At 33.7% G+C, this 21801-nt stretch overlaps 3 protein-coding genes across 6 annotated transcripts in view; 1 reads left to right on the forward strand and 2 right to left on the reverse strand.

Annotated features, from left to right (window-relative positions):
- LOC106653522 (protein madd-4) overlaps positions 1-15109 on the forward strand; it is a 97786-nt gene extending 82677 nt beyond the window's left edge. For 2 of the 3 annotated variants that reach the window (XM_014372995.2, XM_023459760.1), the window contains 18 exons: positions 4045-4147; positions 4710-4808; positions 6672-6816; positions 6893-6986; positions 8487-8935; positions 9039-9168; positions 9427-9637; positions 9759-10069; positions 10161-10288; positions 10451-10591; positions 10689-10849; positions 11060-11134; positions 11247-12216; positions 12282-12355; positions 12444-12657; positions 12741-12913; positions 13003-13156; positions 13245-15109. In XM_014372995.2, coding sequence (XP_014228481.1) covers positions 4045-4147; positions 4710-4808; positions 6672-6816; positions 6893-6986; positions 8487-8935; positions 9039-9168; positions 9427-9637; positions 9759-10069; positions 10161-10288; positions 10451-10591; positions 10689-10849; positions 11060-11134; positions 11247-12216; positions 12282-12355; positions 12444-12657; positions 12741-12913; positions 13003-13156; positions 13245-13360 — 3748 coding nt within the window. In that variant the 3' untranslated portion in view covers positions 13361-15109. The remainder of the gene's footprint in view (positions 1-4044; positions 4148-4709; positions 4809-6671; positions 6817-6892; positions 6987-8486; positions 8936-9038; positions 9169-9426; positions 9638-9758; positions 10070-10160; positions 10289-10450; positions 10592-10688; positions 10850-11059; positions 11135-11246; positions 12217-12281; positions 12356-12443; positions 12658-12740; positions 12914-13002; positions 13157-13244) is intronic. The other variant, XR_001339412.2, reaches the window with a different exon arrangement.
- A 732-nt stretch (positions 15110-15841) lies between these two features.
- Positions 15842-18319, reverse strand: LOC106653523 (hydroxylysine kinase). 2 transcript variants are annotated; one of them, XM_023459768.1, is made up of 3 exons: positions 17918-18319; positions 17001-17395; positions 15842-16755 (listed from the first exon to the last, which is right to left on the reverse strand). In XM_023459768.1, exons 2-3 carry the CDS (start codon positions 17365-17367, stop codon positions 16049-16051), a joined length of 1074 nt encoding a protein of 357 aa, XP_023315536.1. In that variant the 5' UTR covers positions 17368-17395; positions 17918-18319; the 3' UTR covers positions 15842-16048. The 2 variants fall into 2 exon arrangements, with proteins under 2 accessions (XP_023315536.1, XP_014228482.1); XM_014372996.2 differs by lacking the exon at positions 17918-18319 and having other exon boundaries at positions 17001-17808.
- Positions 18320-18696: 377 nt separating this feature from the next.
- LOC106653426 (COP9 signalosome complex subunit 2) lies at positions 18697-21522 on the reverse strand. The gene is made up of 9 exons (XM_014372861.2): positions 21085-21522; positions 20555-20749; positions 20355-20480; positions 20081-20248; positions 19835-20009; positions 19610-19748; positions 19312-19528; positions 19080-19220; positions 18697-18980 (listed from the first exon to the last, which is right to left on the reverse strand). Exons 1-9 carry the CDS (start codon positions 21136-21138, stop codon positions 18861-18863), a joined length of 1335 nt encoding a protein of 444 aa, XP_014228347.1. The 5' UTR covers positions 21139-21522; the 3' UTR covers positions 18697-18860.
- Positions 21523-21801: the final 279 nt, after the last annotated feature.

The following is a 21801-nucleotide window of genomic DNA, read 5'->3' on the forward strand; positions in this document are numbered from 1 at the left end:
TTAAATGTATTTTTTTGAAAACTGTAAAAAAAAGAAAAAAGAAATCAGCTAAAAACAAGAAACATTATACACTGTTCGCGCTTACTCGTCATGTGCTTCAACTATATCTACCCAACGCTGCTACTCAACGAGAGCTTCTTTTTTTTTTAATGAAGAAAAAAATTGTATAATTCTATCTCTAAGAAACATTTGACGTTTCACTGCTTAGTCAAATAACGATTGATAAAGGTTGCGAATGGAAAATGTTAATCCTCGAAGCAAGCGAAAGAAGAAGAGGAAAAGAAGGAGAATTAATAACGTTTTTAAGAGTCGGCACAATGGAAGCTTCAAAAGAAAATTCGACAAAGCCCTCGGATTCGAGATAAGGTGGTCGGGGTGGCTGAAAATATGTCTAATTGAAAGTAAGTCTATAAAGACTCGGCAGCTATAATAACAGATGGCTCGAGGCGGCCAAAGGCTACGTTGTCGGTACGCTAGTAAAGAGAAGCGGAAGGAATCGATGAGCCAATTAAAATTTAAACGTATGCGGTAGCATCTCTCGTTTGCTGCTCGGAAGCGTCACTGCGTATACGGAGCGGCCCCACCACGCAGCTATCTCGTCCTCTCGTCCGCTCTCCACCTCCCTCTCCCTTCGTGTTCGCTCGATATCAATTACAAAAGCCATCCTTTGGCTGAGTTCGCCACCTATAAGCAGAGTTTTCGCATGTAGGTCGGCGTCATATAAAGCGGCGCGCACTCATCGCGCAATAAGTTAAATTAGCTCCTTCCAGTCGGTCACGCGCATTACGCGTACGCGCATTAGTCCGCGTGACGAGCTCGCACGGATGACCAGCGCTATATATACGCAGGTAATAATCTTGCGTCGTACGACACGCAGCTTCGCGTCGCTAATAAATCAATTGGCCAGGCGCGGCGGCTCTCGTTAAATCGTCTTTAATTGCTTTAGCGCAGCGCGCACTCGTTAATTCGACTCTCGCCAATTAAATCTCCTTCGTTTTTTCAAACTGGATTCAGTGAGTAGCCAACGACGAGCAGTCAAAGGCATGGACGTGGATCGTTTGCTCTATACTATACATTCTATATACATATGTACACGCGTAAACGTGACGAGTCGCACGCGCGCTAACTGTGCAGAGGCGTGCCAGACTGCTCGCTGAGCCTAACTACTTGTGACTCGAGAGTTTACGTGAAAACGAACGCGCTTGCCGAGTCTGCACGTATCAACAGATAAGACTGAATCGTGCTTACGGAGGCCGAGGGAATGTCTAGATTGTTTTGGCTGATTAGACTTAATTATTATTAAGCTTCTCGATACGCGTCTGCTTATAGGAAAAGCCAGTAATGCTGCAGCGCCGAAAAGTCTACGACCAAACTATACAGCTAATTAGTATCGCATACCTATACTTGAAGCGAATTGCTATGATAATAACCATTAATACGATACGATAAGCTCGATGAATTTTAAGTGCCATCACATATAAATCTTGACTAGATCACTAATTTAACACTAATCATAAGATTTGAAAGTTGCAGTAATATTTTCAAAACGACTAACTTCGCAGTGCGACTTTTGACATCTCGAATTTAACATATAGAGATACTAAGCAGGGATAGATGTCAATTCGTATGAAATGTAATCGAACGACCTAAACGTGTCAATATACAAGCAGGATAGGTCACGCAATCAACCGAGCAATGCGATTGCGACTTCTCGAAGACGCAACTGCTATAACTTCACCAGTAAAGTTGAATATATTAAAGTACTTTTATAAAGCCACGCATACATTCGACTATATTCGACTGCAGAGCGCGTACTGCAGTGTGTCTCGTTTCTCTGTGAAAGAGTAAAAAAGAGCCCCCTTTGCTACGAGTTTCCTTTTATTTTTTTCGTTGCCAAGCAAGCAAGTGACATCTTTTGAAGCTGCTGCACGTACGCGTGGACATTATCTGCTCTTCTGTAGCTCTCCCTTGTGCATGTGCGCGCAAGGGACAATAACGCAAGTATTCTCGTTTTAAAGTATGCGTGCAGCAAGAGCGTGTGACTTGAAAATAACACGTGCCCTCGCCTCTCCCCCACCTCCCTCCCCGCTCGCGTACGCTCCCTTGCATATGTCCGAAGACACTGGCAAGACTGAAGAAGAGAAAGAAGACAGTGACGTTGGCGTCGAAAAACGGAAGTGCCTCTAGTAGCCAGACGATGCACTGCAAGCCGTGTAGGTTATATAATATGTGTGCGGCATGCAAGTATCATGCGGCAAGTGCACCATCTCAAGTGACGTGTGTTCTCGTCTTCTCGAATCTCGATAGATGCGTCTCGACTCGACTGGCAAATTTTTTCTTTCTCACGATATACACGCGTGCGTGTAAAGACGCGAAAGCGATTTAATTCTCGACTCCAACGAGTCGCTGCTGCTTTAACTTAACGAGATCTTCGTTGTAGAAATTATTTTGAATGAATAAAACTCGACTCGTGCATGGCAGCGGTTAAAGCTCGTGGTCTGGAAGACAAAAATTATCGAACCAAAAAAACGCAGAAAAGTAAGCTTAAACCTCTTGTTGAATTATATGAAGCTAAAAAAGAGGTAGAGAGCGAGAGAGAAAAAAATATATGTACTCTTACAGCCGCATACACGTACTTACGTGCTGTTGCGATCGAGCTAGATATCTTATTGAAAGCGAACAAGCTGGGGCTCCGATAACTGAATGCAAACGTGATATAAGCCTTCTTTCGGTGCAGAAAAACTCTGCACACGGCGAAATTCAATAGAGACTCGACATAAGTTATGTGTGTGCTCTTTGATTCACCAGACTCATACGCGTTTCTTTGCGTCATTGTTAAGAAAGCTCACAATAGGTTCTAAGCTCGGTTATATGTTTACGGAAACTACATTTAATAATTTAATTTTCTACTCGATTTCGTTTCTTCAGTCATGAACGAAAAACAATTTGATGTTAAAAGAGACTTGACCTACAAAGAGACTGATTTTAATGAACATCTTCATTAAATTCAGACCTACACGATTACAAATATAATATGAGAAAAAATAGCCCACAATCAAGGACAAAAACTATCAACTTAGACATTTTTCAAACTATGTAATTGCAACTTGATTTTAAATAAACATAAAATTAATCTGTTTCAACTTCTCGCCACATCTACTGTAAAATTTGTAATTGAAAGATCAAGTGCCACTGAAATATTAATTAGTCGGAAAATGAAAATTCGCAGTATAAAACGAAATAGATTAAAATTTCATATGGTATAAAAAAATCATGAAGAATTTTTACATTGACATTTTCTTTTTTATATCATGAACTAATTAGTATAAATTGTTGTGTTGTGTATGCATTACCGTTTGAAAACTTTCAACTATTTTATTGTAACAAGTGGGGAGTTGAAAATGTGATAGTCTCTCAGTTAATTAAAAATGTTGAAGGTTATTACTCTTGCTTCAATACCCACAAATTGCTAACCGAGGAGACATTCGTAATATTCTAGCTTGATTACAAATATACTCGTTTTTTATCTAGAGGCATGAACATGGAGTTAAATATTATATATTTATATCATAATGTTGATGAAAACAAATTTGTATCAATGAATATAAATCATTGTTCTATCATTATTATAAAAATGACTAGATAGTAAAAAAGAAACAATTACTAATACATTTCAGAGGCAAGCATAAACAATAAGCAAGCAAATTGATATTATACCAGTGGCAATAATTGTTGCATTTTTGAACACTGAATAAATGTATTGTTGCACGTAGAGCATGGAGAAATTTTAATGCTTTAAAAAAAATAATTCTTAAGTCAATTCATTTTTTATTGCAACATTTACACATAAAAAAACTTTTATTAGTGAATAATTGGCTAAATTATGTAATTAATATTTTTCAATTATTTTAATTATTAAAAATCAGAGTTTAGTATGATAAATAAGACAAATAAACTATAAAATATTTCAATTTAATTGTGCTCAAACTATTACAAAGTATTTTTTCAACGCAGTTCTCTAAGATTTTGAATTTTTATGCACAGGTGGCTGACAGGCGAGTGGAGCAAGTGCAGCGTATCCTGCGGTGGTGGTTCTCGAAGTCGCCCAGTTTTCTGTACCGAAGAAAATGGCAACGCCACGAGCAAGGTGAGTCTTTCTATGAAGAAAAAGACGCAAACCGTTTGTTCGGGATGGTTTCAAAAAAACATCGTTTCGCAGGTGAAGAGGTTTGAATAAATAAGTCAGGTTTCGCGCAAAACCTTTTACGTCTGTACGATTCTTTCGTTCGCGTTAGCTAGTGCTAAAAAAAATGCCGAACGAGAAATGCGCAAAGCTTGCGAACTTGAAAATTCGCAGAGCTAACAAGAGAGTCTCGCGTGCATACGTGCGTTTTAATTAAGGAGTTTTTGCTTGCCCGGTGATGAACAAGAATTCAGCGCGCTGCAGTGAAAGACCCTTAAAGTCGTTAACTGTACAAGTGTGCATTAAGTGACCTCTTCAGATAACTGTATAATGTGTTCGCGCTATACTACGCCCACGTATTTTTCATTTGATAAACTGTAGAGATTTTTTATGCATTTTACATTAAATTGTGATGATTAATTCTACGTGGCTCGATTGCGATTCGTCACGTAGTAAGATGATTTACAGCTTTCTGAATACTTTGAAAAATTGACTTGAAGGAATAACTTTCAATTTTAATTTTTAGATCCCGGAATATAAATGCAACGTAAACCACAAGCCAAAATTCCAGGAAATCTGCAATGCTTTTTCCTGTCCTATGTGGGAAGCCGGTGAATGGAGTGAGGTAAGTGCTCGAATACTCTACATTTTGTATACGCGCTGTAGGCGTGTTTATGTAAACAAATCAGCAAAACATGACCACTCTACAATATCTAGGCATAATAGTTATTTAAATTATTTTATACATTCGTGTAAATATGTACTGAAAATATTAGGTAGTAATTTTCGTGCATTACTATTAAAGAATAGAGCGTGGCTTTATAGACCGAAAATCGTCAACAGTGTTTCAATTACGTTGAGAATCGTCAGTAATGTTTAGAAATAACTGAAGAAAAATTGAAAAAACCACTAACTTAATAACATATAAATTTAGGAAAAGTCAATAAAGCCGTTGAAATAAAACATATCAATAAGGAGTTTAATATTCGAAAAAAGCGTATTTAATCCGCTAATCCTGTGTTCTATGAAATAAAAGAGTTTTAGTTACAAGAATTACGCAAGTCATTTAAGAATAGCACTGAATTTAAATCTCACAATCGAAACTGGGCGCTCAAGCTTCGGTGACTTTGACTGGCAAAGTTTTTCCACAATAAACAGAAACGCGCTGAGGGATCTTTCTGAAAAGGAGAAGTTAGAAGGGAGAGGCAGCAAAGCCAGACGCTGGATTCATAGTGCAAGTTTGGTAAAACTTCTCTCCTATGGGAGAAAAATTCGAATTGCTCTTCATTCCAAGTGAGTAGAGAAGAAGCTTATACACCTGTCCGTTGCATAATTCATGAAGGTGTATCTACATAATTTAACAAAGCTTCACTTTTGTACTTGTATACTTACTAAAATGCTCTTATCGGCTTTCAATTATAATAATTAGATTTTAGTAGCATAGATTAGGAGAATGATGTTATTCGTATCAAAACATTTTGATGAATTCGATTATCTTCGAAAACTTCTCAAAATTGTTGAACTATAGATCTAATAATTACAAAATTTGTTAGAATATCGTCAACCTATGTTTGGTCGTTACCCAAAATGATCTTTATAATGCGTAGTATGAAATACATTAAATTCTGTGTATAAATCACATACGATTTGAAACATTTATTAGGTCTATATAGGTAATTTCTTGAGTAAAGGATAACTCACAAAAATCAACACTTTAAGATTTGTATAAGTCATTTGAAAACTATATTATCATTATTGATCAACTGTATTATTTTCACACAACATCTACAGCAGTTTAAAAAAAGAGAAAAATAATAATCTTCTCCCCTAGCATCTGTAACAATCAAAAAAGGGGTAAAAATCAAATAATGCCCTTCAAGATTTTCCATATTGAGCTCCGTGTTTATGGTGAAAGCTATAGTTTTGAAAGTGAGATATCTACGTATGTTCTGCTTACACATACTTTTATACACTTCGAACAAATACTTTCCATTGGTTTTTTTAGTTCGTCAAATTTTTCTCCTCAATTTTTTTTTGAACTTTTTTGTTTCCATTTTACGTCTTCAAGTTCTCCTCGACTTCGTTACGTCAGTTACATCGCCATTACCTTTCATTTTTTCTTCGTGTTCTTGAAATGCGCTTGAGTATATACAAAGAGAAACTGAGTTTATATAAAGCTTGTGACGAGGTGAATCTTTTTCTTTTGATGGCGTACAACCTCACCTTCTTCGTTACGGATTTTTTTCTTTAGTCTGGTGTGTAGCAGTCGAAAAAAAACACTTTGACTTATCAACGATTTTCGAATGAATTATTTAAAAGTAATGGAGTAAGACTTCCCGACAATTAAAATTTTTTTAATTCATAGAAATTTCCACGTTTTTACCTACAAGAATAAAATTATTACACAACCCCATCGAAAACTAAAAACATGACAGTTTTTTCTTTACATATATTTGTCAGTCTTAACAACTGAGGTTTTTATTCGTAGTGCTCAACGAGTTGCGGCAAAGGTGTAAAAACTCGTAGTGTCGAATGCCGTGATGGCAAGGGTCGTTTATCCAACGAATGCGACAGATCTCAGCAACCACGTGCTGAAATAGAATGTAAAGGAACTAGTTCCGATTGCTCCAGTCGTAAGTTTATGTTTAGCCTGTTTCTGCTGTTTGATTTATTTAGTAATTTAACTGATAATTTTTGATTTTAACACAGTGGATGACCCTCACGCTCAGCCGTTGACGCAACAGTATCCCTCTGTACCGATTCCAGAAAAGCTCATCGATCAGCCTGTACCTTCCCAATCGACGTAAGTACGCGTGAATATATTTTTCTTTTATGATTATATACGTTACTTTACGTTCTTGTTCAAACTCTCACGAAGTGTAATTTAGACAAAAAACGATGCACTGTAGAACTGCCGCGTCTTCGTGTACAGCTAGTTGAAAAATAAAATTCAAATGTTCTGCACTTGAAACCCCGCGCATATATTCCTGAAGTCCTACGCAGCCTTTCATGTTCGTTTGGACTCTCTAGAAGGCTTAGGTGCATATGTATTATATGTGTGGAACTAGAACAGAGTATAGCTACGTGCAGCTAGTTTTAGACCCGAGAAGAAATAAGCCCCATACGATATCGACGATAATACGATATGCGCCAACTTACTCATATGTAATGGACTTCACCGACGTCGCCGGCATATTTGTTTTCGGTCGGTCGCGACTCGACTTTTCTACCCTGCAAGTATAATATTTCACGCGATATTGGGTTGCGCATGTTGGCAGTCTAATCGCGTTACAACAAAATCTAAATAAAAGTTGAAAACAAAGTAGTACCTAAAACTATTTAAATAAATAAAACATTAATAGGCGGTAAGTAATCTGATTTTGGATCATCAATAGTTTGAAAGAGAAATCGTACAATAAAAAAGCTTTCACGCATACTCAAGGTAACGAAAGAATTGACTTAATATTAACGCGCTGGCATACAGCAGTAGTTAAATATCAAGTTTATTGATCAAGACTTATTGATTAGTATCTAGAGGTCGAGTTTCGACAAATTCCAGCACGTGTGTATGAAAAACAGAATGAGGTGTAAAAGCAGATTATAAAGTAATTATTGATTACAAAGCAGCTTAATTTATCAATTTTTTTTCTCTTTCTCTATTACTCCTTCTTCTTAGAAGGACCTGCAGGAGGCTTAGAGCCCGTGCGCAGGAAGAGATTACTAATACCCCCCTCCTTACTGTTTCGCATTTGCCCAGACCCGAGGACCTGTGGGGCAAGAGAAACCTGGGGGTGTACGTTTACTAACGCTTTTCAAAAAATTTCAACTTTCATTAATTTTTCTGAATATGCATATCTATCTATAATACATTATTGCGTTTATTCTAAATTATATTCACAGATTCATTGATCCAAAGGGAACGAGAAAGAGGAAGATGAAAATTATATCAGTTACTCGCACGCATTAGAGTTGAATTTCATGTGTTAAGACATGCTATGCTTTTTCTACCCTCCTGCGAACTTCCTACTTCATATTCCCATTTATCTGGCTACATATATATAGAGCGTACCTACAATTGAATCTTGATATGAAACAATGAACAAAAATCCCTTAAGCAAGTTTATTCAGAAAACTTTTCAATGAAATTACCTACCGTTATTAATCGCATCGTCGCGTTCGAGGTGGAATACTCGCGATGGATCTTTCAAAGAATAGTCCAATTAATGCAGATGTAAAATAAAAATTTAAAAGCAAATTTAAAAACTTTTATAATAAATCAATGGATTTTGTTGATTCTGTACAGTTTCATAGCGGATGAATGGTCACCGTGCAGTGTTCGTTGCGGAGAAGGAGTTCGTCATCGAGAGGTGCATTGCAAGATTTTCCTCGAATTTAGCCGCACAATAGCTGATCTTCCAGATCATCAGTGCTCTGGGCCGAAACCCATCGAGACAGAAAAATGCAATATGGGACCGTGTACGACCGAGGACAATAGTTTGACGTACCGAGTCGACCCAGCCAGTGACAGCAAATACGCAGAGTCAAGTCTCACTGATACCGAGTTTAGATCAGCGTCATCAGCTCTAGCGTCTAGTAGTAACAGTGGTGCCTCTTCCTCGTCATCGTCCGGCCGCTCGTCTGCTTCTAGTTCCTACGATGGTAACGTCAAAGTAGCACCAGGCAGCAGTATCAAAACTACGTACTCGTGGAAAGAGGTTGGCTATACCGACTGCAGTGCCACTTGTTTGGGTGGTAAGTGTATGATTGAACTTTCAAAGTTGATTTCTTTATAAATCGCTCATTTCTGGTTTAATGTTCATCATTCACTAGCGCTTTTTTCTATTATTGCTTACAGGTGTGCAAGATTTGATTATAACTTGTGTCAGAGACGATACAGGTAAAACAGTTATGCCTTTACTGTGCTCCGCTGATACTAAACCAGAGTCAAGGATAAGAGTTTGTAACGACCACCCATGTCCCCCGAGGTAATGATGCCGTTTCCTTACTTTATATATTAAATGAATTTTATGCAAAAAAACTTATATTATATTGTGAATTGACACGAACTGATTATTATTAAAAAGTTAATGAAAGAATACTTTTTAATCGCCATTAAACCATTATGAATGTTTTAAAATTTTATTGAATACTTATAGAGTTCTATTATTTAATGAACGTCAAGCAGTTGCGATTTTTTTCATATTACAATTTAATAGTACCTAATTATTTCTTTACAATTATAGATGGAACACAAGCGAGTTTTCACCTTGCATGAGTCCCTGCGGTCTTGGCATTCAGACCCGTGAAGTTAATTGCATCCATGAGGTAACGCGTGGCACTGGAAATACGGTAGTCGTACCGAATCATATGTGCCCGCAGCCACCTCCGGTTGATCGACAATACTGCAATGTATGGGATTGTCCAGTACAGTGGAGCGTAGGCGAATGGGGCAAGGTATAAAATTTTCATCAAAATCAAAAATAATTTTTCACGACTAACGTAGTCATTCACTCAAAAATTGTTCATCTTTATTATACTTGATTAATAATTTAATGTTCAAATGACCGCTGTGTAGTGCTCAAAAACTTGCGGTGGTGGAGTGAAAAAGCGCAAAGTGATATGCGAGCAAGTAATGGCGCAGGGACGAAAACAAACACGTGCAGAGCGTGATTGCCCAACGCCCAGGCCACGCACAGAAAAGGAATGCAATTCTCGCCCTTGCGATCAAGCGAATCCTGCGGTCAAGCCTATTATTACCTCCAAGAATGTCACTTTCGTTCAAGAGGATCCAGATAGAAAAGTTAATTTGGATATCGGTGGACAGGCGACTATTTTTCAAGGCACGCCAGTTATCAAGATTCGTTGTCCCGTTAAAAAATTTGACAAGTTCGTTACATATGTTCACATATCTGTACAATATATCATTATTACGCTATAAATGTAATTCATACTCATGTGTAACGATTCTAATTTTTAGGGCACATATTGTTTGGCGCAAAGATCATGAAGAATTACGAAAATCGCGCAAGTACAAAATCAACAAAAAAGGAGCTTTAAAAATAGTTGATATAAACTTTTCTGACAGTGGCGTATACTCTTGTTGGGGTAAGTTTCCATTTTATTATTTTACACTTCTAAATATATATTTGAAAATGTATTTTTAACCATTAATTCAATTTTAGTCTATTAGATATACGGTAAAGTTAACGTCTATAAATATTTATAAATTGGTCACATTGACTAAAGTTACAAATTTTGAAATTTTAGCCGGACAAACCAACGCTGCAATGCATCTTGTAGTAAGATCAAAGAATCGCGACCTCATGAGCAACGAAGAAGTTTTACGTTCTGGTAATGCGGTACATCAGCGTCAGGGAGCTCATCTCAGCTCTGCTCCAGTTAACTCAGGTAAACTTATTTTATAACTTAATTAATTGACAATATAGTATTTTATTTTTTTAAATTTAATTTCCAATAAAATAATTCGTTTTGTGTAATTATGCAGAACCTTTTTATGGCATTTACAATGAAGAAAGTCAAGAGGCTCAGTTGGAAAATGAAAGATCAACGGAAAAACCTCGAAAAAAAAACAAAAAACAAACATCCAGTCCCTCTCCAAGTGGCTCAACGGGAAAATTCGACTACTCAGTCACGCCCATACATCAGGTACATTATTAATCTACACCTGATTTGTCACCTGAATAGTTTTATGTTTTAAAATCGTTCGATCTTTTAATTCTAAATTACTAACTTTAATTAAATAAATTTATATATCTGAAACTCTTTCGTTCCTTTTACTTACTAATGGGTGATGGAATCTTTCATTAATATTTTTGATCTCACTGATTAACACCGCCACATTGGATAACAATACAGCCAGTAGAATCTACAGCTACTTCAAGCGCCTCTACACTATCCCCTCATCTGAGTTATATTGTAACTACTATAAAGGTGGGACATTTGATTCATAACTACTCCTTTGTGTTTCTATATCGACTACGCTAATTTAACTAATTACTAAAAAATAAAAATTTTAAATATAAAAAGCAACCTTTTATTATAGAGTTACTGGCCATTTCAAGGATCATCGAATTCCCCATCGGGACGTAGCATTGATGATTCAACTCAGTGGCAAAGCTGGCATAGTTCCGATCAACGTGCTCCAATGACAACGGCTATGAGTCAGCATCGAGCAAGTTCAGAATATGACTATGCGGTTGAATCATCTATTAATTCTAAACCAACGCAAGCAGAGTACGATTTTTTCCGTGGTAATACTGCTATTCCAGACAACACTTTCGGTCCTGACGAGGAGCGAATTTTCATCGACGATGATCCATTTGAAGCCGAGGAAGTATCCTTCGCAATAGAACACAAGAACAATGAACGTTCTCGTGAGTCCGAAATCTCGAGCACCGAAACACCGAGCGTATCTATGATAAGCTACGAGACATATCATCCAACTCGAGCTCGTCATCATCACGGAACTGATAGCACCTTAGTACATCCTCATCGTCATGGAATTTCATCTTCACCTTCAACGTCAAGTTCGAATACGACTCCAATTCTCAATTCCGATGATGTTCCGGATCAATTCAATGTGGCAACTGATGCACAACTAATTTCGAGAAGCGGTTTGAAAGAACGTGGCGATGCAAAAATGAATGAGTCCACCGCAACTACTCCATTGATTAATATGGAAAACGATAATGAGCAGACCCATCAATTTGGAGATATTTCAACGTTGCCAGCAGACGCTTTTGATTCCTCACTTACTCCCGATAATGTATTAGATCTGGAAAATGATACTTTAATAGAAAATAAAGAAGTAATTGTTCCCACATTTGAATTACTGGCAGAAAATATCTCTAGCACCGGTAAAGCTGGTAAAGACATGATGAGACATGTTGATACTCCTATTTTGTTTACGGTCGCTCCAACTCAAGAAAATAAAACTGTAACGCCATTTGTACTTAGTAACGAAGATAAAAACCGTGAACCGACTATTGGTACTATCGCCAATTTTACCAAAGGTAAATACAATCGTTATTTTTGTTCAGTATATAGTTTTTATAATGTAGTTATGTCATAATTTTAGATAATTTAATTTTTGAATGGGTTACTACTGATTGGTCAAGATGTTCTCAATCATGTGGAGGAGGTGGATTTCAAGTGAGTTAATCTGAACTACGACGTATATTAAGTTCACAATAAATTAATAACTTTCACAATTTAATCAATAATTTTTATATTATGACAGATGCGTGGTGCTCAGTGCACTGTTCGTTCAGTCAAAAATGATACAAGCGATATGAAAATGCCAGTGCGAACCGTTATGGGACCGTCTCTTTGTGAAGATGCAGGCCTTCCAGTTCCCGAGAAGGTACGAGCTTGTGGTACTGGAAAATGTCCTCAATGGCATACTACCGAATGGTCTTCGTGTGAAACTTCTCGATGCTTTAATTGGAAGACTGGTAATTTTCATTTGTCCCTATTGCATTTGATTTTTTTAACGATTGAAGTGTTGGACTACAATAACATGTTTTTGTTATTACAGCTATGCAAAGAAGAGAGATATCTTGTCGGCTCGCTGAAGAGACGAGCGAAGGTGTTGATATTTCGACTGTAGTTGACATGAGTAAATGCGACGAGTCAATGAGACCACCCCAAAGACAAGAATGCTACAATGATGCTTGTAAAGGAGTTTGGAGGGTCGGTGAATGGTCAGAGGTAAATTATTTAACAAAGTTGATGCATATCTTTCAAAGCTTGAGTTTTTATATTTTAATAATTCACATTCTAATTCACTGTTAAAATAGTGTTCGGCTTCATGCGAAGAAGATGGAATAAAATATAGAATATTGCAATGCGTTTGGTACGGTACCAAGAAACCCGCTGGAAACGTGTGTAGAAATTTACCTCGACCACCTGTCATGAAGACATGTCGAGGTCCACCATGTGCAAAATCTTCAGGTAACTGAATACAATAATTTACAAAATTAAAATTTTTGAATTTAAACAAAAATGAAATGAATAATAAATACTACAAATTTTCGGGCAGATGACTGTAAAGATCATTCGAAACTCTGTGGACGAGTAAAATTGATGGGAATGTGCCGGGTGCCTCTTTATGCGAAGCAATGTTGCAATTCTTGTCATCAAGATAAAAAAGTATGAATTTAATGGTCTTCGATACGCCAAAAAAAATAATTTGATATACCTGACGCTAGTACACGGCATCTTTTGATTGAATTGGATAAAAATACAGCTCTGACTAAAAATTTTAATGTCAACAGAAATTTTATTTCACTGATTTTTTCAATGGTATACTAGTTAAAGCCCCAAAATATAATCAATACCTCGAATGTATTAATTACCATGTGGTAGAAATTTGGATTTGCAAAAAAAATTGCGATTTTTTTTATAAAATAATTGTTAAGACTGAAATTAAATGCTGAATTTCCTTGATGCTTATTCCATTCAATAAGAATAATCAAATTTTTTGTATCATGTTATCAATTGAAATGAAAAATATTAGTTTTTGATTTATCATGTTTATTTCATCTTCTTAAAATATATCTGTTCTATATGAATTCGAATTTTAATCGTAAAAGTTGAATTTGTTAACTGAAGGAAAAAGAACTACCACAAAGTGGATTATTCAAAATATACAACATATGCATATTTGTATGTATCAAATTACTCGACGTATGCCTACAAAAATAAGTCCTGACAGGATGAATTTGTGAAGCCAATAGATTTAAGCAATAACAAATATGTACAGGCAACTGTAAAATAATATTTTGTTAAAATAACAAGTATGTCAGAAATCCTTTGACAGATGATTATCCACTACAAGGTGAAACGGATAAAAATTTGATGGTAAGGGCAATTTAAAATATAATGTAGAGATGGTTTTTTATTGTTAACGTACTCTCGCCATCGACAAATTTGCCTCAAAAATGAATGGCATAGCAGTAATCGGGCCAAATTAAAGTGAATGAAGCTTGACTTTATAAGATAAAATGATATATTAAACTTTTTTTATATTAATGGTGTGGACGCCGAAACAATTAGTTTAATTTTAAAAATGTATGAAAGTATGTTGAAGTAATTTTGTCTTCGTAAGTCTTAATTTAATTTTATAACATCAAGAAGTTATTTCTTGCATAAATACAATGAAAAATTTTTGTTCAATTTCAGATTTACATCTTCTATTCCAATTGAACGACTGGAAAATTGTATTCTTGTGCTCACACTCAATTTTTGCATTTTATTTACAATTTTTACTACGTATTTAATAATTGTAACTGTGAATTGTAGTTCTGTAAAAAGATTTTTATATATTACATAAATCATCATATTAAATTAAGTTACTTGTACTATTTAAAGTATAGAAACTAAGGTCTTTAAGTAAAAAAACTTCCTATAAAAAATTTGGCGAGTAAAATTTGTATGGATACACTCTTGGAGTGTAACAACTTCACTTGCTCAAAGTAAAAATTTATTGTAAATATCGTTAATGAACGATAGCTATCTTATATCAATATATCTTGTATGAATATTCTCATATTCTATAGAAAGCATCACTCTGGTTAGTTTTCTAAAGTATAAAATCGAGTAAAAACAAAGATAATATTAACTTTTGCAGAAAAGTACTCGTAAAAAGAACATGTTTATCGGCGATTGTTGGTTTGAAATATGAAATGAAATTTATTTTTGCCTTATCATGTGAATAAGAGGGCGAAAAGGAACTACGATTTTTGTACATAGCAAAAGTGGTTTCTCCTCAAACTCAATATTATAATATAATTAATGATACGAAACGAAGTTATTTATAAAACTTTATTACACTTATGTAAATATTGCAACTGCCTGATTCTCATATGCATGAGCACACAAATAAAATGTATATATGTACGCGTATATGAGTGTGTATTAAAATTATAATATACCAAAATATATTCCCCCAAATAATCTTATTATTTTCCAATATCTGAACTCTTTATTTCGAAATGGTTAGTTACATTGTTTAAATATTGTTTTCTAGTTTCACTGCAGTAAAAAAATATTAAATTTTATTTTTACAATTTTCGGTTGTGAAGGATATTTGAAATTCAATTATTTGAGTAATTAATACAATTCCAGCTGCATATAATCTAGGTTTTTTTATATACCCTTATTTTTTGTGTTATAATAGCACTTGGTTGCACAAGCAACAAATGTTCAATGAATTTGACAATCAAAGCAACCTTACGATCTAGCGATCTGGACTTTTTTTATACTCGTTAACGCCGGGAGGACACGATTCTGACATTTAACTTTGCGCTCTTACCATGTCTCAATCAACACGAAAAAAATTATGGCAACCATTATTCTTTAGAGTTTTCAGGGTGTACTTTCCGGTGGTGTTATTTAAAATTGTGTAAATTAATAATGTATTATAAAAAATTGCAAATTTACACAAAAAACGTGTTTTTGAGGTCAACATTTTTTTCATTTGAATTTTTTAACAAGTTATCAATGTTGTATGGTTTAACCTACGTAGAACGTGCCCTCGCAGTCTCTACTGTAAAACCCATGGTTAGTTTTGTCAAAAAATATTTTTTTCTTAACATAGTGGCGGCTTGAATGAAAAAATTCACTTTAAAAATGTTATTATTTTTTATCTCATAAACTATCGAGTTTAGAGAAAAAGTTTATAGAACAAAAAGTCTGAAATATATTACATTCTTTCTCAAATTGATCCAAAGAGGCTTTAAAATGAATGAAATTCTTGATATTTCTAATTCGTTTACGTGGATTCATAAAAAAATCAAACATGTTATGTATGTCTGAAAATACAACTTAAAAAATAATCACGAATCATAGTTTAATGTTCCAAAGTTTTAAAGCTTCTTCATCTTTCATACACCACAGTTCTTTGAGCAAACGCCACTTGAGTGAGTGTGTTCTAATTAAATAGTGATTCTGAGGTTCTTTTAGATAAGAATATGTACCCATGACTAAACTTTGAGCAAATCTTGCGCACACGCACAATTTGAGTATCTCAACTTCTTGGTGCGTGAGCTGTCGAATCATTCTGTACCCTTCAATAACATGTTTGGCACATTCAATATTTTCATATTGAGTTATCATGTAGCAGAGACATATTGCTAATTCAAATACCAAACAACTTTTATGCGAATCGCCGAAATCAATGATGGCCTCAACGCTTTTTCCACCTTTGCTTACAATTATGTTATTTTCATTTAAATCTCCGTGAATAATACCAACTTCTAACTTGTTTAATAATGGTATTACACGATTTTCGAAAGTATGAAGAATTTCTTCAATTATTTTAATCTCCGTGCTCTTTTTGAGAACATGAACAAAGTCACGAAGTTTAGGAATTGACTCAAGCGACCAGAGCGATTTTTGAATTTCATAAGCTTGATGAGAAAAATCTTTCAAAGCATCGTCAAATTTAGCGGTAAATAATCCCACTTGTTTTAATAGTTCCGGGCATTTTGGAGAATTTTGTAAAACGTCTCCTGGTATATATTTCAGAAGGCGCAAAAGATGTCGTTGACCTGCACAAAAAGTATTTTAATTTTAAAAATTTCATACTGAAAGAGAATATTTTTCATAAAGATAAAGATAGTAGATTTCATCTCTCTGTATTAAATTTAATGAATTAAAGCCAAAATTATCTTTTTTATTATATGCTGTTCTAAAACAGACTCGATTTTTTCATCGGGTAAAAGTAACATTTAAAAGCTAAGTAAAAATTACAAATATAATTGACTAATCTCCTCAAATAAAAAAGAACAGTTACCTTCGGGTCCAATACTTTCGACAGAGTAATAGGATCCATTAATTTGTTTAACTGGAATTGGACAAACAAAATTTTTTTTGTTGAGGTAGACAAGCAGTTCATTCTGAGCTTCGAAAAATCCTATTTTTTGTGAATCTAATGAGTTAATAATCTTAAAAACATATCCATCTTCGGCCAACGACGAAATATGAGGATTGTTTACTGTTTTACAAAGTATTCGATAGTTGCGATCGTCGTAGGCATCGAGTTCGGTAACTTGACTCACTTCAAAACCATAGCGTAATTTGAGCAATTGCTTCACATCTTCTTCGTTTATTTGTGCTTTGATTAGCTGACCTGGCTTCAAAATGTACGATTCGTCAGCCATTGTAACAAAATAATTTTTTGATATTGAGCTGTTGAAAATTATTAAAAAATAATTGTGAGATTAAACGAATGTAATCTGACAAGTTAAGTGTTATTTCATTTCAGGAGAACTGGCTGAGTTTTCCGCTTATGATTGTAACTACAGGGTCTTACAAACGATGTTGAAAACGAGTGGGGGAAGACAATTGAACTGGATTGTCGCTATCTATCACGCTGTATGTCTTGATAACAACTTGATAATGTAATAAAACAGTGACGATTACGTATGGCCTACAAAAATTAATTCAAGAATAATGAAAAAATTGTCGGAAAATGAGATATTTATCTTATTTTAACGCCGGTAGCTCAAGAATTTTCGTTCCTATCTCCAACATTTAATTTATTTCATGAAAAATTGTTCTTATTTTGATCTTTGAAGATATTATTTGATATTCCACCGACCAATACGGACGTCAACATGTTCATTCAAATTTATACTATATTAGACATTTATCAATCCATAAAGAGGCTTATAATATTGTACTAAGATTTAGGACAGTTTTTTAACTTACCTCGGATTTCTACGTTATTATTGGTAAATAATGGAATAGATTTATTCTTAAACAAAATGAAAATACAATAATATTGAAATTGAATATCTTAATCATTGAAACTCTTTTATCAAGTTTTAATTTTACAAGTAAAATTACATTACTAATAAAAACTCTTTACGAGAAACTTTTGAACTTCGATAGAAATTGGCAATTAACATTTCCAGACGTGAATTGTGGAAAAATGTATTTCCACTTAGTCGAAACATATGTTATCTGATCCATCAAAAGGGTTAACTGAATCAGTAGGAGTACCTAGTAGCTACCTTTGATGTTTACATTGGTATCTGTGAATTGATGCGTATATTTTATATACCGAAAGTAGTGCTGGCAAAGTAGGTCCCGTATTAGTAAATTTGAAAGTTAAATTTCCAACAGCTAAAAAGAAATGAAATGACCTTGAAAAAAAAAGTTGCAATATTGAAATATTCAATTGTACATTTTTAAACAAAAAATTTGTATTTTTACCATGTCGACATTTTTAACTATATATAACATAATTAAATAGCAAATGGATTTTTCGAAAATGTTGAGTGAATCCAAATGAATAACTCTGCTTTGCCCTCGCTAAATTTGGTTCATAAAATATTTTATATTTTGATGTAATTTTCTTGTTTCAGGAATCCTATTTGTTAAAAAATAATAAAATTTACTGAGCTCAATTCACTTTATTTTGATTAACATATTATTTAGAAAATACCTTAATGGTTTTGATACATTTAAAAAATCAAAATAATCGTAAAAGTAAGATTGAAAATTTGAATCTTCAAAAGAAATAGTTAACAAATTGTAACACAAATAAAATAATTTGATAACGTTGGCTAAAAAAAGTCTGGCATCAAATATTACAGTTTATTTTATAACAGATATATGATGTTATTAGTTGCTGTTCAAGTATTTAAATTTACGACATTTTATTCAAAATAGCCAAATGCAATGATTCAAGTTGAGTTGTCCACTTATCTAAGGCGTTGTACCGAGCAGCACAGACAGATTTTCTATCAAGTTCCAGAACTTGGTTTACCTGAAAATATTTTTGTTTATTGTAAATTGGTAAAATAGTATACTTCAAGCGATTTGTATATTTTTGATTACTACTATTTAAAACTTTATTATTATTTACCTGGTCAATACGCCCACGGATCGTGTTATCTAAGATACATGAAGCCAGTAAACTTTCAACTTCCGTAACATCAATATTAAGTTCTTTGCTTATGAATGGAATATGAATTCTTGTATAAGGTTTTATTAATTTTATGAGGACCTAAAATTTAAAATGAAGTAAAAACGATTAATTAACTTTATTCAACTAAATGTTTGGTTCTATTTTATTTTGAAATAATATTTTAATATACCTGTGTTCTTATGTTACGAAGTAAATCTTCAATGTGTTCTCTGATAAAAGGATCATCCATAATATTGTTTCTATTTTGTTTCAAAATTAATTCAAACTGATTGATATCATTATTTTGATAACTAACTACAAGATTAGTCATTGCCAAAATTTCAGGATCATTTTTGTAAGGTTTGGCTTCTTGAGAATCAAAAGGATTAATACCTGATTTCATTAACCTGTAAACAAAAAATGATTAAAATTGACTTTAGATATACTTTAGCCATTATTATAAATATTTATTGACATATCAAACTTACATGTTCGCAAGAACCAAGTATTTTAAGCACGTAGTTCGCCGTGGAGAACCTGATTCATCATAGTTTTTAAATGCTTCAAAAAAGTCAGTATGTGCCCTTTCAAATTCTCCTTCTCTCAAGTGCATTTTACCCCCACATTCTATATTTTTTAAATATTTTAGATAATTATAATATAACTATTATTAAAAAATTTAAAATCAATTATTTTTAAAATATTTAACATACCCCTAATAACGCCCATAATGAGAGGATGTGGAATTGCACTTTTAATATGCAAACTTTGCTCATAGAGGGTCTTAAGTTTTTTATTGTTCTTTTGTGCAGTGTACATCTGTATTTCTAAAGCATAAATTTCTAATAGTTGAGTACCCTTTTTTAAATCATCTTCTCCATCGTCAGTCTAAAATGCAATAGAAAATATTAATAAGAATAGTTTATACTATTGTAATTTAATTGATGGTAGTATTTTACTTGACAACTTTGATGCAGTTGTTTTAAAATTTTAGCTAATTTGTTAAAATCTGATCGGTCAAAATATAACTTCCCCAACTTTGTATTAGTTTTAAACCACAGTCTATCATTTTTGGCATCTTTTAAAGCATCTAATGTAGTTTCATAGAAATCTTGCAGTAGTTCCATCTGAAATTATGCACATAATATTATTTGTAAAGATTCCTGTGAATAATTTATACAATCATAACGCGTATGGATATATTATAAAAAAACTTCATAAAGATATACTCACATTTTTTGATGTACTAATATAATCTAAAATAGAATTAATTGATTTTTCTGAGTGATTTCTTGTAACTGCACTTTTGATGTAGGTAAGTAATTGCTTATACCTAGTCATCATTTCTTTGTAATTGCCCTAAACATGATATCATAAATCAAAATAAAGAAGGCAATTTTTGCTTAATGTTCCAAAAATTTTGTTCAACTCACTAGTTTGAAATTTATTTTTATCATTTGTTTGAGAGCTTTGAACCCCCATTCTCCTTTGTCTCCACCTTCCAAGTCCAAAACTTTTTGAAAACTTTGTAGGGCTGCCTTAGGATCATCCTCTTTCAGTGCTTTACTATTATAATATTGATTTTCTAAATCAACATCAGGTTCTGAATTAGAGTCTTCTGAGTATTCCTGAAATATTACATTTGTGTAATGAGTATTTAGTTATTACTAATAGTGAATTGAAGAATTGAATTTATATCAAAACACAAACATTAATGATTGACATTTGAATTTTTCAGAAAATTTAGAATATTTAGTCATTTATTTTTCATCAAATATTTCAAGTATGAACTGCAGAGATTGATGTGACTTTTTGACATAAATATAACGTAATTATATCAATTGAAATTCTTCTGAATAATAAGGCATAATAATTATATTAGAAATGATAATGAAACCATGTATAACCTTACTTTACAAGTCTTTGATATTTACAAAATTTTGAAGGTGATAAGTTTACTCACCAAACCGTAATCTTCTTCTTCTTCACACATGAAATCATCATCACCGTCAGACATTTTTTAACTTTTATACAACTAATTATAAAAAAAAATTGAAATTTTAATAAAAACAGCGAAACTTTCGCACAGTATCGACGCAAGTGCGATAACTTGGTTAACACGATTCTGTTTTTGCGATTTGTTATGCTTGTGGTGGGTTGAGCCTTGTAGATGTTATCGAAATTTCTAAAGGCAGAAAGAAAAAAAGTCTATTCGAAGTAATTCAACTTTTACGCTTTTTACTGAGTATACACGCATGAATATAATTAAGCAAGCCGGACTGGTAAACCAAAAGGATACGGAGTAATGCTTCAATCCACTATCCCGCCCCTATAGTGCAGAAATTCACTACCATGCCTGCCAAACTCAGCGTGTGCGTCCCATAATGTGAATATGTTGCTGCTAGCGACGAACGAACCGGCGTTTACTTTAATCCGTTTACATGTTGTGACTGAAGAATCCCAAATCCAATTCAGTTTCGCCGGTTAGCATACCAAAACTGACGTGAAGTAAATATGACATTGCTAAGTGCAATTAAGTATGAAGTGTCGTGTAATTTTTTAAAGTGATTTCTAACTATGTTTCAGATATTATATTATTACTCGCATGGATTGTGGATAATTAATTGTGTAAAATTATTGATCATAGGATTCAGAATTATACATTTTTAAACTAGTTACA

Source organism: Trichogramma pretiosum, unplaced genomic scaffold (assembly GCF_000599845.2).
Source record: "Trichogramma pretiosum strain Unisexual culture from Peru unplaced genomic scaffold, Tpre_2.0 scaffold60, whole genome shotgun sequence".
In the NCBI taxonomy this organism is placed as follows: domain Eukaryota; kingdom Metazoa; phylum Arthropoda; class Insecta; order Hymenoptera; family Trichogrammatidae; genus Trichogramma; species Trichogramma pretiosum.

Coding starts and splice junctions, on each gene's coding strand:
- LOC106653523 (XM_023459768.1), bottom strand. CDS start 17,367: ATGGCTGACGAATCGTACATTTTGAAGCCAGGTCAGCTAATCAAAGCA. Junction 16,756..17,000: donor CGAAAGTATTGGACCCGAAG/GTAACTGTTCTT, acceptor CTTTTTGTGCAG/GTCAACGACATCTTTTGCGC.
- LOC106653426 (XM_014372861.2), bottom strand. CDS start 21,138: ATGTCTGACGGTGATGATGATTTCATGTGTGAAGAAGAAGAAGATTAC. Junction 20,481..20,554: donor TAAAAATAAATTTCAAACTA/GTGAGTTGAACA, acceptor TATCATGTTTAG/GGCAATTACAAAGAAATGAT. Junction 20,010..20,080: donor AACTGCATCAAAGTTGTCAA/GTAAAATACTAC, acceptor ATTGCATTTTAG/ACTGACGATGGAGAAGATGA.